This window comes from Neovison vison, chromosome 5 (genome assembly GCF_020171115.1).
Source record: "Neovison vison isolate M4711 chromosome 5, ASM_NN_V1, whole genome shotgun sequence".
Classification (NCBI taxonomy): domain Eukaryota; kingdom Metazoa; phylum Chordata; class Mammalia; order Carnivora; family Mustelidae; genus Neogale; species Neogale vison.
The window spans coordinates 1,361,662-1,377,411 of NC_058095.1; the positions used below are offsets into that span (position 1 = coordinate 1,361,662).

The following is a 15,750-nucleotide window of genomic DNA, read 5'->3' on the forward strand; positions in this document are numbered from 1 at the left end:
CAGTGCAGAAGGACCGCCAGCCTCAGAGCCTCTGATGGGCCACTCTACCTTCACATCCCGAGACCACTTTTTCAGGGAAACTGAGGCATGGGGAGGCCCCAGCTGGCACAGGACGGAACCTGGCCCAGAACCCAGGTCCTGACTCAACCCCCTGCTCTTCCAGGACCCTCTGTGGTTCCTGCTACACCAGGGTGGGGAGATAAAACTCCCCCAGGGCCTGTCTTTGAAAAGCCTGGAACCCTCCTCTGCAGGAACAGGGGTGGTGTGGGACTCCTAGCCTGGGGGGGACTCTGTACCCCGAACTCCCCACACCACGAGCCTGCTTCCCCACCTGTAGCACGGGATACATTTGGGGTACCTCCCCAGATGGCAAGAAGTGGATGGTGCATGGAGGCCTGGCCCAGGGCTTCCCGGCGCAGCACGGAGTGGCAGCCCTGAGACCTGGGCACCAGGTACTGCACACCATGGTGCGTGTGACCCCATCACCAGCCACCACATGGCTTCCCTTCCAGCTGTGCCTCAGTGTGCCCAGCGCTGGCAGGGGAGCAAGCCCCGCTGGGTGCTAGTCCAGACACTGAAGTATGTGGCTCTGACCTCGCCCTTTGACTTGGAACTCAGAGGTAAGCAGGCCAAGCCAGCAGGAACCCGGCCTTGCCTACCAGGACAGCCCTCGGGACCCATGCGGCTCAAGCCGGCCCCCCTCGCCTCTCCGCTGGCTTTGGGTGGCGGAAGCATCATTGCGCATGTGATCTGTCCACAGCCCTGGGAGAAGAAGACAGAGACCCAAGACAGAGAAACTGGTTTTCCTTGGGTTTTCTAAAGTGAAGTTTTTATTGAGACAACTTTAGATTTACAGAAACGTGGCACAGTCCGTTACCTCCAACTTCGCCTGCATGGCTCCTCTGTCACTGAGACCAACTCTGGCACTTGATATTAAACTCTACACTTTCCCCGGGCTTCCCTGGTTCCTCTGTTCCGGGATCCAACCCAGGATCCCACACTGCATCTGGGTGGAGGACAGGCATCCTAGGCGGGTGGAACAGCAGCGGCAGAGGCTAGGAGCAGTGGCCCACGACCTAGCCTGTCTGCCTAACAAGGGATGAGTAGGTAGGAGGTGGCTGGAGGTGGGAGGCAGGGCGGGGGGGGGGGTGTGTGAGGGAGAGTGGGTGTGTGGGGGGTGGCGGGCCTTGCTCCCAGGTGCAGAGGTCCTGCAGAGCAGGGAGAGGACAGGCTGGTGTGGGGCTGCCAGACAGCACTAAGGACCAGAGCGCTAAGTCCCACCACAGTTACTGACGGGCAAGGTGAGGCCACCTCCCTGCCCCGCTACTTTCTCAGCCATTGCAGGCCTGGGAGAGCAAATGAGAGGCAGCAAACTCACAAATCCCCCAAAGCCAGCAATGAGCTAGAAAAAAAATCACGTCGTTTCTTCGAGGCTCAAGTTTCTGTCCCCAAGACGGAAAGGACGCACCCGCTCCTGGGCAGGACGGCAAGTGCAGACTCTCTCCCTCCTGCCCAGAGCTTCCCTGCTCGCCCCAGCCAGGGGCTGCCCCGGCATCAGCGTCCCCTCCCCAGGGACGCCGGCGGGGTGGGGGCGGCCCTGAGCTTCCCAGAGCACAGCCCCGAGGTGACCTTGGGCGAGGCCTCCTACTGCCCAGTTGCAAAACAGAAAAATCACAGCGCGGAAGGCGGTGCTCCCCTCCCCCGGCGCCCGGCCCGCGGGCTCAGTTCTACCTGGAGCCGGGCCCCACCGCGTCCACGCGTCCCAGGCTTCCGGTGCTGCTTCCCAGAAGGGCGGTCACTCCCCTGCTCCCCGGCCGGGCATCGGGCCCCGCATCGCACCCGCCCCCGGCGGCCACCGGACCGCGGTGGGGGCGGGGGGAGGGGGGCCACACGCAGCCCCACCCCCACTGTCGCGGCCGGGCCTGCCTCTGAGCCGCGGGGTCGCGGGGAGCCGGGGTGGGGGCGGGGGACGGCGACGCCCCCTCGGCTCCCGCCCCTGCCGCCCGCCGCCGCCCCTTTGTCCCGCCGGCCAATCGGCGGCCTCCTTGACTAAATAAGGCGAGGAGCGCGCCCGGCGCCCCCCGTCCGTTACTTCCACCCCCGCCCGGCCGGTGACTCAGGGCCGGCGGCGGGCGGGGACGGGGCTGCCCGGGCCGCGGCTTCCCGGGCGGCGGGCGGGGCTCCCGCGGCGCCCAAATCGCCAAATATGGCCGCGCCGCGCGCGCCGCCGCCCCCCGCCGCACACCTGCGGCCGCACCTTGCCGTCCCCCCGCCGGTGACACACCGCGGAAGAGGAAGTCGCGCCCGCCCCTCCCCCGCAGCCCGGCGCCGCGCCTCGCGGGGGGAGTTCGGGGCTCCCGGGCCCCGCCCCACTAACCTCCGCGACCCCGGGGCCGAGCACCCGGCGCCCGGCGGACTGCAAGGTGCGCAGGGAGGAAGCGGGGCGGGGACGGAGGTCTGCGGGTGTCTGCTCCCTCCCCATCTGTCCCCATTAGCGGCCGCCCCTCCGAGCCACCAGACAAAGGAGGGCCGGGCGGCTGGACTGGAGGCCGGGCAGGTGCCCCCCGCCGCAGTCAGAGGCCTGAGTGCAGGCGCGGAGCTGGCGGACACAGGACGGGGAGACCTTGGGACTTCCCACCTTCCCTGTGTGTGTGACATTTTGGGGCCCCCAAGTGGGAGTCATCCTCGCATCACAGACACCCCACCTGGCGGCTGAGCCGGCCACGATGGTGCCCACGGGCGCGAGTGGCCCCCAGCGTGGATGGGCTTTAGGAGGCCCAGCACGGGCTTCTCCCACAGTGCGGCCCACACCCGAGGGACAGCAGCCCCGGGCCCAGGAAAAGTCTGGGGAGTCGGGGACCCAGCTAGGCCTGGGGACATGGGTGGCCATGTCGTCTGGGGCACTGCGGTCCTCAGGTGAGCTGGGCAGCGGCTTTGCCTTCTGGGTCCAGCGTCCCCCTCCATAGGCTGGGCCACCGGCTCACCCCGCAGGGCTCTAGGGAGGCCCGCACGCCATCAGACACCTGCCTGGGTGGAGCTGAGCCCCCCTTGCGTGAGTCCCTTGCCTCACTGGGCCTGGTCCGACCACCGCCCCTCTTCGTGGGTGCCCTGCCCCATGCCCCTTCCAACGTCTAATTCTGAGCACTTCCAAAAGCCTACAAATCATCCCAAAGAAATCATAGTCTTCGTTCCCCTCTGGGCGTATCCAAAACATTGGCGCCAGCAGGTGCAGCGAGGACCCTGCCTTGGCTGACAGGTCTTCCAGCTCAGGCTCCGGGGGAAAAGGGCCCGCCCCGCACCCGGAAGGACACACATTCCTGGGCAGCGGGGACGGGGCGGCCTGTTGGCCACCCAGGGTCGGGGAGAGTGGGGCGGCCTGTGGGTAGGGGTCCTCAAACCTACTGCCGCCCTGGCTCTCTCTGGCATGGGACATGCAGAGAGGAGGGCGCCCACCAACTCCAGGGGAGAGTCCACGGTCCGGGCAGACAAAACTTCACTTTTCTGCCTCAGTTTCCTCATAACGCACACAGAAGCTTAGAACAAAACAAAGGCCCTCCGCAGTGGGAGGGGGGTGGCCCCAAACCCCGACTGGAGCCCGCGCCCGGGGACGTTCAGGCCTGCGGCTGGAGAGGCAGGAAGCGTCGGCCGCGTCTGCAGTGACGCCTCCGTCTCCGCACCGCCAGGGACCCCAGGCAGGGCGCCCCCTCCTCCGGTGGAGGGACCTGCGCGGGGCGGGGGGGGGACAGGCGGCTTCTAACCCTCGTCACCGAGACGAGATCACGACTCCTTGGGGCTCCCCCCAACTCCCGGCCGCGGGACCCAGAGCGCCGCAAGGGCGACCGGCGGGGGGGGGGTCCCTTCGCCCGCCCCTCCCCCAGCCCGGGGTCGGCCTTCGCAGCCCACGCTCTCGGCGGAGCCTCGGGGTGCATCTCGCAGGGGGCGCGCGGGGGCAAAGCCCCCCACCCGTGGGGCCGGGCCGCGGGGACACACCCCGGCTTGGGGCGCGGCCGAGCCCTGGGCCAGGCAGTTTCGGGGTGCAGCCGGGCCCTCCCCCACAGCCCAGCAGTCCCGGGGCGGGGCCGGCCCGTCCGACCCGCAGCCGGGCCCGCGAATCCCGGGGGGCTCCCGCCCGCCCCGCCCGCGCGCGAGAACGCGCGGGGTCTCGCGCGCGGGGTCCGGAGCGCGCGGGGGCGGCGCGGGCGGGGCCGTTGGGGGCGGTGCGGGCGGGGGGCGGGGCCGGGCGCGGGGCCCCACGTGTCCCGGCCGGGCGAGCCAATGGGCGCCCGGCGTTCGGAAAGATCGCCATATATGGACATGTTCTGGGGCCGCGCGCGCCGCCGGCTGGCGCGCGCGTCCCGCTTCGCTTAAATAGCGGCGGGGGAGGCCGCGCTCGGTCTCACTCGCCGCCGCCGGCCCGTGCTCCGCGTTCTCCTCCCGCTCGTCCTTCGCGTCCACCGCCGCCACCTCCGCCGGTAAGACGCCGGCCTGGCGCCCCGGGGCCTGGTCCCCGCACCGGGTGCGGGTGTCCGCACCACGCCTCCTGCCCGAGGGGCCCGGCCGTACGGCCCCGGGGTCGGCGGGCCCGGGCCTGTGCGGGGGGGGTGGGGCGGGGACAGCCGGTGCACGGAGGGCGCCGGCCGGGGGGACTGGGGGGGCGGGGCGGGGCGGGGCCGGCCGCAGTGCGGAGAGGCCCGGTCGCGCCGCCGCCCGAGGCCGGGTGCCGGGCGGTTACTCCCCGCGGGGCTCGGGGGCGGCGGGGGGCGGCGGACCCTCGGTGCCGGGCTCGTCTCACCGCACGGGTGTCCACGCAGACCGCAATGGAAGAGGAGATCGCCGCGCTCGTCATCGACAATGGCTCCGGCATGTGCAAGGCGGGCTTTGCTGGGGACGACGCCCCCCGGGCCGTGTTCCCGTCCATCGTCGGGCGACCCCGGCACCAGGGCGTGATGGTGGGAATGGGCCAGAAGGACTCCTACGTGGGCGACGAGGCCCAGAGCAAGCGGGGCATCCTGACCCTGAAGTACCCCATCGAGCACGGCATCGTCACCAACTGGGACGACATGGAGAAGATCTGGCACCACACCTTCTACAATGAGCTGCGCGTGGCGCCCGAGGAGCACCCCGTGCTGCTGACCGAGGCCCCCCTGAACCCCAAAGCCAACCGCGAGAAGATGACCCAGGTAGGCGCTGCCCCATGCGACCACCGCCCATCTGTTTTCGTTAAACCATGTTTTGCTCAGCTTTATTTTCTGAAATTCAAGTATTTCTTTCGATATTTCCAGGGTTCTGTTCCTCTCCTGGCATTTCCTCCCTGAAGTCTCAAGGTTTCTTATTTGTGTTTCTGCCTGCAACCTTTTCTTTTCTCTACACATCACATTTGTGGCATGCCGCATGCAGCGTGTGAGCGTGGGGGTGGCTCGGTGCCCCTACCCGTGACTAAGGAGCCCGTTGCCTTCTCTCCAGATCATGTTCGAGACCTTCAACACCCCAGCCATGTACGTGGCCATCCAGGCTGTGCTGTCCCTGTACGCCTCTGGCCGCACCACTGGTATTGTCATGGACTCTGGGGACGGGGTCACCCACACTGTGCCCATCTACGAGGGGTACGCCCTGCCCCACGCCATCCTGCGTCTGGACCTGGCTGGCCGGGACCTGACGGACTACCTCATGAAGATTCTTACCGAGCGCGGCTACAGCTTCACCACCACCGCCGAGCGGGAGATCGTGCGTGACATCAAGGAGAAGCTCTGCTACGTCGCCCTGGACTTCGAGCAGGAGATGGCCACGGCCGCGTCCTCCTCCTCCCTGGAGAAGAGCTACGAGCTTCCCGACGGGCAGGTCATCACCATCGGCAACGAGCGGTTCCGCTGCCCGGAGGCGCTCTTCCAGCCTTCCTTCCTGGGTAGGTGTGGGGCGGCGGCGGGGCAGCAGGGCCCCCCCTAGGCCGGGGAGGGCGGCGGGGCTCGTGGGCGTGTGCCCTCTAACGGAGACCTTTGTCTCAGGCATGGAATCCTGCGGCATCCACGAGACCACCTTCAACTCCATCATGAAGTGTGACGTCGACATCCGGAAGGATCTCTACGCCAACACGGTGCTGTCCGGCGGGACCACCATGTACCCCGGCATCGCTGACCGGATGCAGAAGGAGATCACCGCTCTGGCGCCCAGCACGATGAAGATCAAGGTGAGTCCAGCGTGGCTGCGGGCTGGGGCTCCAAGGCCTCGCTGGGAAGCCTGGACTAAAAGCCGCGTCCTCTGTCTTACAGATCATCGCGCCCCCCGAGCGCAAGTACTCCGTGTGGATCGGGGGCTCCATCCTGGCCTCGCTGTCCACCTTCCAGCAGATGTGGATCAGCAAGCAGGAGTACGACGAGTCGGGCCCCTCCATTGTCCACCGCAAATGCTTCTAAACGGACTGCGGGCAAGCGAACCCGGAGTAGCAGTTGCCCCGGCAGATGTGCACACCTCACGCCGGCCTCGGAAACTGGAATCAGCCTTTGAAAAGAAATTTGTCCTTGAAGCTTGTATCTGATATCAGCACTGGATTGTAGAACTTGTTGCTGATCTTGACCTTGTATCCAAGTTAACTGTTCCCTTGGTATATGTTTAATACCCTGTACATATCTTTGATTTAAGCCCTTAGCACATGTGGCTCGGTCAGTTCGTGGCTGAGGTTGAGAACACGTTTATGGAAGAGAAATCCATTGATGGGAGAACCCGCAAGGCCGTGAGGTTCTTGATCTGTGCAGGGTATTAATGTGTAAGAGCTGCCTATTCCAGGATTTCTCTAGAGGCTGGCAAGAGTCCTGAACGAGTTGTCATTTCTGTCTTGCCGGTCTAACAGGGTTGGGAAGGTCCGAGCCTTAGGACCCACTTTCCTTTCTTACCCGATGTTTTCCTGCCAGAACACCGTGGGTTAATTGCCTTGAGTTGGAAAACGGTTTGCATTTACAACTGTAAATTTATTCATCCTTTTAATTTATGTAAGGTTTTTGTACACAATTCTCAATTCTTTAAGAGATGACAACAAATTTTTGGTTTTCTACTGTCATGTGAGAACATTAGGCCCCAGCAACGCGTCATTGTGTGAGGAAAATAAAAAAGTGCTGCAGTGACGTCCACTGGCCTCTGTGGGGGTGGGGCAGAGGGTGTGGAAGGGCACAGCTCCCTCCTTGGAGCTGGGCAACAGCCTGGGTCCTTCACGAGCAAATGTGTGACCGCTTTAAGGACCCAGGCTAGTGAGCAGCGGGGCATGGCTTGGGAACTGGGGAGCCCCTGTCCCGTGGGGCGGGTTCCCATCCGGGGCCCCAGCGGAGCGGAGACCAGAAGTGGGAGCTCTCCAGATGGGGATTTGGAGAACTGAGCACTTGGGGCCCTGCAGGGCTGGGTTCCCTCTGTGGGTGGGTGTTGTGGGACTTGGGTTTCTTTCCTTCCACAAGCTCAGTGCCACGGCTGTGAAGATCTTGAAACCACCGGGTCACTGAAGCAGGGACTGGTCCCCAGTGGTGTGAACGGGACCAACTTGACCTTGAAGACCCTTGTCTGCCCCTGGCTTCAGTTGAAGGTTTGGGGCTTCTAGTGGGAGGCCTGAGTCCGTTTCTTCAGATTCAAAAGGGAACTACATGCAGGTTGGATCAAGGAAATGAGCTGCTGTTTTGCAAGAGGCTTCGAGCTGGGAGTGGGAGGCAGAGGGCAAGGGAGAGAATGCAGAGGAGCCCAGCTCAGGGCTTGATCCTGCAACCCCGAGACCTGAGCTGAAGTCCAACGGAGTGGGACCGACCCTTCGCCGACTGTGCTTCAAGGAAGGATGGAGAACGCTTAGGGCTTTGGAAGGACGGACTTTGGAAATGGTAAAGATACTGTTGGCTGACGGGCCGGTTTTGCCTCTGCTGCTGGGAAGCAAGTTTCATCAGCAGGGAGCGGGGAGGGGTCCCTAGGTCCCATCTCTCTGGGTTGGGGGTGGGCGCTGTCAGGCTTGGAGAGGGGGGACCCAAGAGCTCACGACTGAAGGCTCTGGAGAGTCTCCTGTCAGCAAGTGGGCCCCCCAGAGCCCCGGCTCTCCCCTCTATGGGCACCACCCGCGGGAGCGTCCAGCACGACCAAACTACTTTCTCCCCCTGTGCGGCTTTCCACTTTCCGTGGGGGCAAGGTCTGGTCCATGGTGTGCGTGGGTCCCGGCAGTGGAGGAGAAAGGACTCCCTGTGTGTTGGGTGGGGAGCAGGGGACACCTCTGTCCTAGAGCCAGAAGAAGAAAGGGGGCCACCCCATCAGCCCTGTCCTGGCCCCGCCCTCCTGGTGTTGGGGCCGGTGGGCCAGTCCCTCTACTGTCCCCACACAGGAGAGTCATGGCTTCTCCTCACGGGTATGAGGACACAGCGAGGCCCCAACACCCGAATCAGCAAACCACCTGTCTGGCATTTCTCTCAGGATCTCTGAGTCTACCAAGATGCTGAACTTTGAGAAAGGAGATGGGGCTTGGGATGACTTGAAAAACCAAAGCAAGACAAGGATAGTTTCTGCCTGCTTCTTCAAAACAAAAGGGAGCTCTCTGCAAGGAAGGCCGTCATGCACAAAGTCAGCAGAACTACCTGGGACGCAGCGTCTTCTAAGCGGAGAAGCAGGGACTTCCCTCCAGACTGTGCACGGAGCCGCGAACCAAGACAGGGAGGAAAATCTGCAGACACGTGAGAGAATGCATACGACCGGACAACTTGCAGAAGATGAAACCTCAGAGGCTAACGTTGTCTTAAATACCATTCAGTTTAATGAATGGAAGCTTCCGGAAGGGATGCCTCCTTGGAGAAGTGCCTTGGCCACCTGGGGACTCAGAGCTACCCTGGTGTCCTGACAGGGAGGCAGAGGTGAAGGACTGCTGAGCAGGGCGGGAGGCTCGCAGGTGCCCAAGCTTTCTGCAGCGGGAGGAGCGTCCCCACACCCAGCAGGTGGTCAGTAACCGCTGGGACCTGGAGCCAGTGTCCCCAGGCAAGAGGTAGACATTGCATGCATCGGAAGCAATTCCAAGTCCAAGGTCCATTCGTCTCTAACAGCCAGTGTTTTAGTAGAGGACAGAGACCATTTCAAGGATTTGCACTGGAAAGGCTGGGAGATGGCTTCCAGGACCGTTACTGGTGAGAGGTCACAGACAGCCAACTCAGTGAGCTTCTGTCTGGGAAGCGGGGGGGCTGCTGCTGCTACACAGGGGTTCCCCACGGCTTCCCGCAGCTGGGCCGGCCTGCAGCCTCATACCCCGCTGCGCGGCGGCTCTTTCCTGCAGGAAGCCGCCCCTCTCTGGAGAGTTACACCTCCCGCCCCACTGATCACGGGTTGGGCCATGGGACATGTTTTAGACAGTGATAGAGCTTGAGGAACTTAGGAAGCAGGGGGGAGCAGCCCTGCTCTCTTTCCCCTCTGCTCTGGGGCCACAGCATTCCAGAGAGGGGCTTCTCCATCAGTCTGGAGGCTGGAGAGATGCCACCAGAGCCAACCTGGATGGACATACAGGGTGAGCAAAAAAGAAATCCTTGTTGCTGGAAGTCAATGAGATCGTGGGGTCAGTTGTTACGCAGCATAACCGAGGCGCGCCTACCTGATACAGCACCAGGTAGTGGGAGGGGTAGCCTCTGGAGTTGTGCCAAGCACCACCTGTGTGGCCATCCATGGGGCCCCTGCACAGCCCCGTCTGTCCCCTGTGCACCAGTCCCTACAGGTCCGTGCCTGCGTTATTTGTCTCCCTCCCTGGTCTATAGGATCAATCGATCTATCCATCCATCCATCCATCCATCCAATGATTTTTTTTTTTTTAATTGTGGTAAAATATACAACATGTAAATTTATCTTTTTTATAATAGCATCAAAAAGAATAAAATACCTGGGAATTAACTTTACCAAGGAGATGAAAGACTTGTGCAGTGTAGAATATAAACATTGCTAAAAGAAATGTTAAAAGACATAAATAAGTGGAAATACCCCAAATTCATGAATTGTTAAGCAATATTGTTAGAATGTCAGCATTATCCAAAGTGATCTACAGATTTGGCGCAATTCCTGTAAAAGTCCTAACGATGTTTTTTTGCAGAAGTAGAAAAGTCCGTCCTAAAATTCATATGGACTCTCATAGCCCCAAAACGACCTTGAGAAAGAAGAACCTAGAGGACACCCACTTCCTGATTTCAAAACCTCCTGAAGAGCCTAGTGACCAGCGCAGCGTGAACCAGTAAAGGCCAGAGCACAGGAGCAGGAGGAGCCACGGAAGAAACCCTCATGCGTGTGGTCAAGTGGGACCAGCAGGAGCCAGGGCATGCGAGTGGGGCAAGGAGGGTCTTTCCGACAAACGGTGCTGGGAAACCAGGTGTCTACGTGCGGGAGAAGGAAGCCGGACGCTGACCTCATGCCGTATACAAGTGTTAGCCCCATCCGGACCGACGACCAAAATGTAAGACCCAGAAAACCACGGAAGGGGAGCCCCAAGGCACTGGGTGCGGCAGGGGTCCCCGGGTGTGACCTAGAGGCACAAGGTGATAGAAGGAAAAAACAGACAAAAGGGACCTCATGCGAGTCTTACGATTCCGCCCGACCGGACGCTCCGTGGGGGGCTCTGGCGGCTCGCGAGGCTGGTGGTCGGGACAAGCCCAGCGCTCGTCCTTCTGCGTCCGCGTCTCCCACGGTGCGCAGCGCCTTCCGGGCCCGCGCGGTGTAGCGGGGGTCAGGGTGTCCTTCTGGGAGTGGAGCTCCGTCTGGGTAGACGGCCGTCCGTCTGTCTGCTCCCCTGCAGACAGACCTCTGGGCTTCCGGGAACCGAGCTGCAGGGAGCACGGCTGGGCTTCTCGTTCACTCGGGCCTGTGCCCGGAGGTGCGATCCCCGATCTCACGGCGGTCCTAACTTTCTGGGGGGCCCCCCATCTGTGCGGCCGCGACTGGCTCACGGACCCCCAGCCGTGCTCCTGGTTCCCCCGCACCCTCACGGCAGTCGCCGGTGGCCGCTCTGTCGCCGGTGGCCCCGCGAGCAGGTGCGCCGCGGGCTCTTGGAGGGCGAGTGCAGTGGGCTCACCGGGGCTCCCTCCCCTTCGCAGGGCTCGCCTCGTGCGCAGTAGGTGCCAGGGCCTGTCGGACTCTCCTGAGCCAGCGGACTCGGGCATGCCTCCGGGCAGTGAGACAAAGCCCTCAGGAGACGCTGGAGCTCGGAGTCCCGGCAGCAGAGCCAAAACAGGGCCTTGACCCGGCCGGGCTGCTGGGGGAGCCTGCGGGCATCAGGGGCATGGAGAGTATCGGGGCCGGCTAACACCCGAGCTTAGCTCACTTACAGGATGGCCTGATCTCCAGAACCTACTGGCCACTGGCCACGGAGGCCACGCCGGGGAGGGGCCTGGAAGGGGCTTCTGTCTCCCCGGGCCCCAAGCTGAGCTCCACACTCCCAGAGGCCTTTGCTCCCTCTGCCCCAACCCAGCCAAAGCCTCGGCACCCAGGGCGGCAGCAGACACCCCAAACGAAAGCCATGGCTGGGCCCTCCGCCCCCGGAGTGAGGTCTTGTCTGAGGGACAGAACAGAAAGGCCTTCTCTGTCCTCCTCCTGTGGGCTCTTCACAGCCCGCTAGCTGTCCCCGACGCGGTGTCATCCGGGGTCTGGCCCAGCCTCCCTGGGGTGCCCGCCATGGACTCCCTGGCCCGGGGTCTGTGCCCTGCCCCGTGGCCCTCCCCGTTACCTCCCTCTCCCCTAGCTTTGCTTTCCCCAAAGCAGAGGCTGATGGTAAGCCGTGATTTGGGGTGTGCATGCTGGGGGGCACTAGAGAAAGGCCTGCATATCTGAGACCCTCACTCAGGGACCCTTCTCCCAGGGAGGAGGGTGGGACTCAGCTGTCCCAGGAGCAGGGGGCTCCGGAGGGCTGCGGGAGCCATCCGATGGGCCGGACCTGTCCCAAGCGAAGCCTCAGCCATGGTGAGCGCCCCAGGACTAGTCCAGCTCCTGCCCGGTGCACCCCCTGGCCCCAGCCTCCGACCCCCCCGATGCCCACCCCTCATCCTTTGTGGAAACAGAGCGGCTGGCCGGTGAGGACAAGATCCCGATGGAGGGGACCGCATGTCCAGCTGGCTCCTGCGGACGAGGGCAGAGCCCAGGTCCCCCCCACCCCCAGCCCGGGCCCAGCAGGGGTGGCTGCAGGGGCTGCGTCTCTCCCACGGGACAAGGGGCCCGATGGGCCTGGAGGTGGGCCGGCTTCCCGCGCCCCGTCCTGCCTCCTCTGCTCTGGTGAAGAAACGCAGGCGGCCCCGTGGTGGTGCCGAGCGCCGCCTCATTCCCGGTGGCTCACAGGGACGCAGCGCTGCTCACCTCGGACTGGCCTCGGGACAGCCCCGTCCGCATCCGCGGCAGGGAAAGGCCCCGTGGCTCCGGCCTGCGCCGCCCGAGCTGAGAGGACACCACGCCTGGACACAGGCACTTCCGGCCGCACCTGGAAAAGACACAGTGTCTGAGCGCAAAGGGAAAGCCTTCGGGAAACTGAAAGGGAAAGGGATTGGCAGAAGCGCCCCGGGAAAGCCTGGGGGCACCGACCGGGACCTTCGCGTCGTCCCTGCGCTCTGCGAAGGGCACGTTTACGCGAACGGCCGAGCCGCGAGCGAGCCCGACCTTCCGTGTGTTCCTTTTTCCTCTTTCCCTCTCTCCCTTCCTTCCTGTTTTCTTCCTAGTCGGCTTTCAACTTGACAACAGTTTCAGATCCACAGAAGGGCCCAGAGACAGCGCAGAGTCCCACCCACCCTCCCCGTGCCGTCCCCGGCGCAGCCCAAAGCAGGAACGAGCCTGGCTCGCTGTCGGTAACCGAAGTCCACTCTGCTCAGGCGTCCTTGGTTTTCTTGTCACACCCTCTCTCCACCCCAGTTCTCATGTCTCCCAGGCTCCTCGGGGCCGAGCCGTCTCTCACGTCCCTGGTTTTGGGGGGCCCGGCAATTCTTGGCGGGGCGGGGGGGGTTCTGGGGCCATCCCTCCGTCGGGATCGTGTGAGAACGGGCGACGGGTTTGGGGAGGAAGACCACAGAGCTGAAGGGCCTTCTCCTCGCCTCATGTCAGGGGTCTCTGTTCTCAGTGGGACCCGTCACCGAGGACGGGGCCTTGACCCCGGGCTGGGGTGTGTTCATTCTCCCCAGTGTGTGTCCTGTTCTCTCTGGAAGGACGTCACTCCGTGGAGCCCACACCCCGGGGTTGGGGGGGTCATGCCCCACTTACACTTCACCTTCTTGGGTGGGAGGCCTCGACATTGAATCCCTTCCCCTCTGTGTGTGAGACCTGTGTGTTCCCCACTCACTCATTCGCTCGCGCGTCTACGTCGGTGGGTACCTCAGTGTCTGCAGGTGCGGTGGGTCGTTTCCCGCTGCTGCCTCACTCACTCTGTCATTTCAGCTGCTCCATCGTTGGCCCCTGGGAGCCCATCCGGAGGGAGTGCTCTGGTGGAGATTACTTCCCTGGCGCCACATGGAGCGTATGTTCCCTGCCTCGGCCCAAGTCAGCTGCGTCCCCGTGTCTTCCTTTTCTTGGAGGAGGGTATTAGAGACCAAAGTCTGGGGTCTGGGTGTGCTCATTGCTACTGGGATGTCCTCACCAGCAGGCCCTCTCTGGTGACAGAGTGAGGAGGTGAATGTGTGCACATTACCCTGCACACGCACACGTGCATGGACACACACGTTTCTATAGGCGGCCACCTGTGCTTCTATTCAGGTAACCGTGAGCGCCCACTGCTGTTTCCACCTCTAACCCACACCACATGGATCGACCTACTCTGCCCCTTGCTTCTCTGTCAGCTCCCACTCCGACAGTGCGAAACCCGACCCCAGCACCCACCACCCTCTGACACAATCACTCAGTCCCAGTGCACGGGACTTGCTTTCAGAATTCCTAATGAGGGGAGCACCTGGGTGGCTCAGTGGTTAAAGCCTCTGCCTTCGGCTCAGGTCATGATCCCAGGGTCCTGGGATCGAGCCCCACATCGGGCTCTCTGCTCAGCGGGGAGCCTGCTTCCTCCTCTCTCTCTGCTGCCTCTCTGCCTGCTTGTGATCTCTGTCTGTCAAATAAATAAATAAAATCTTTGAAAAAAAAAAAAAGAATTCCTGATGGGTACCCGACGGGAACAACTTGACCAACGCAGTGCAGGTCCCATGACGTTCCTTCTGCCCTTCGTCTTACAGAGCCCGCTCATTCCACAGCGACCTGGCTCAGCCCTGTGCCCCCACCCCTCCTCCTGGTGGCTTTGGATAGGCTCACTTCGTCTGCTCTAAAATTCTGTGGGTTTGGACAAATGCAGGTGTCGTGGACCCATCACCACAGGGCGATGATGACAGTTTCCTCACCCTGAAGAAGGCTCTGTGCTCCATTTCCTCCGTCCCCACCTGCCTTCAAGTCCTGGCAATCACCCTTCTATTTACTCTCTCTATCATTTTGCCTTTTCTAGAGGCCACGGTCATGGAGGCAACAGCATGGGGCCTTTCCGGAACAGCCGGTTGTACTTAGCCACATGCCCTTCAGGATCGTCCACATGTCTGTGTTGGCTCAGGAACTCCCTCCTTCCCATCGCACTTCGTGTATCCACGCGCCTGTCAAGGACATTTTGTTTGCTTCTGGTTTTTGGCAATTACTAATAAAGTGAACACAAACATTTCTACGGAGCTTTTTGTCTGGACAGGGCTTTCAGATCAGGTGGACAAAATTTCTGCGGCATAAGCACAGGATTGAATGCTGACATTATCTTTATCTTTGTAAGAAACTGCCAAGTTACCTTCCGAAGTGGCTGGACCGGTTTGCATCCTACCAGCGGGGAGTGACAGCATCCCTAGGTCTCCTCGCCAGCAGTCCGGCGCTCTCATTTGAAAAACTGATAAAATACACATAACATAGAACGTATCATCATGACCACTTTTAAGTGTTCAGTCGTGTTAAGTACATGGTGGTGCCACCGATCTTCAGAATTTTTTCCATTTTGGAAACTCAAACTTAACCCTGTCCCCTGCCCCCATTAAACGATAGCTTGCACTTCCCTCCCCCAGCCCCTGGCACCCACCATCCTACTTTCTGTTTCTATGGCTCTAGGGACCTCGTATAAAAGGTTCCTCATACAGTAGCCTTTTGTGAGGGCTGATTTCTTTTTTTTTTTTTTTTGAAGATTTTATTTATTTATTTGACAGAAATCACAAGTAGGCAGAGAGGCAGGCAGAGAGAGAGAGAGGGAAGCAGGCTCCCTGCTGAGCAGACAGCCCGATGTGGGACTCGATCCCAGTACTCTGAGATCATGACCTGAGCCGAAGGCAGCGGCTTAACCCACTGAGCCACCCAGGTGCCCCATGAGGGCTGATTTCACACAGTAAAATGTTTTCAAGTTTCATCTCTATTGTAGCATGTGTTAGAATTTCCTTCCTTTTTAAGGATAAATAATGTTCTGTTCTGTGGAGGGACCCTGATTTGTTGATCCAGTCATTCCTCGATGACAGTCATTCATTCCTCGATGACAGTCACGTCACGTCACTGCCGGCTGTTGTGAATGTTGCCGCAGTGAACGTAGGTGTGCAAATATCTCCTTAAGACCTTGCTTTCAGGGGTGCCTGGGGGGCTCAGTCATTGGGCGTCTGCCTTCGGCTCAGGTCAGAATTCCAAGGTCCTGGGATCAAGCCCCGAGTCGGGATCCCTGCTCAGCAGGGAGCCTGCTTCTCCCTCTCCTACTCCCCCTGCTCATGTTCCCTCTCTGGCTCTTTCTGTCAAATAAATAAATAAGAAATC

At 61.6% G+C, this 15,750-nt stretch overlaps 1 protein-coding gene across 1 annotated transcript; it reads left to right on the forward strand.

The window, feature by feature from the left end:
- Window positions 1-4,385: 4,385 nt before the first annotated feature.
- Window positions 4,386-7,115, forward strand: ACTG1 (actin gamma 1). Its single transcript, XM_044247233.1, has 5 exons — window positions 4,386-4,472; window positions 4,812-5,180; window positions 5,464-5,902; window positions 6,003-6,184; window positions 6,267-7,115. The coding sequence occupies exons 2-5, from the start codon at window positions 4,818-4,820 to the stop codon at window positions 6,408-6,410; spliced, it is 1,128 nt and encodes a 375-aa protein (XP_044103168.1). The 5' UTR covers window positions 4,386-4,472; window positions 4,812-4,817; the 3' UTR covers window positions 6,411-7,115.
- The last annotated feature ends 8,635 nt before the right edge of the window (window positions 7,116-15,750 follow it).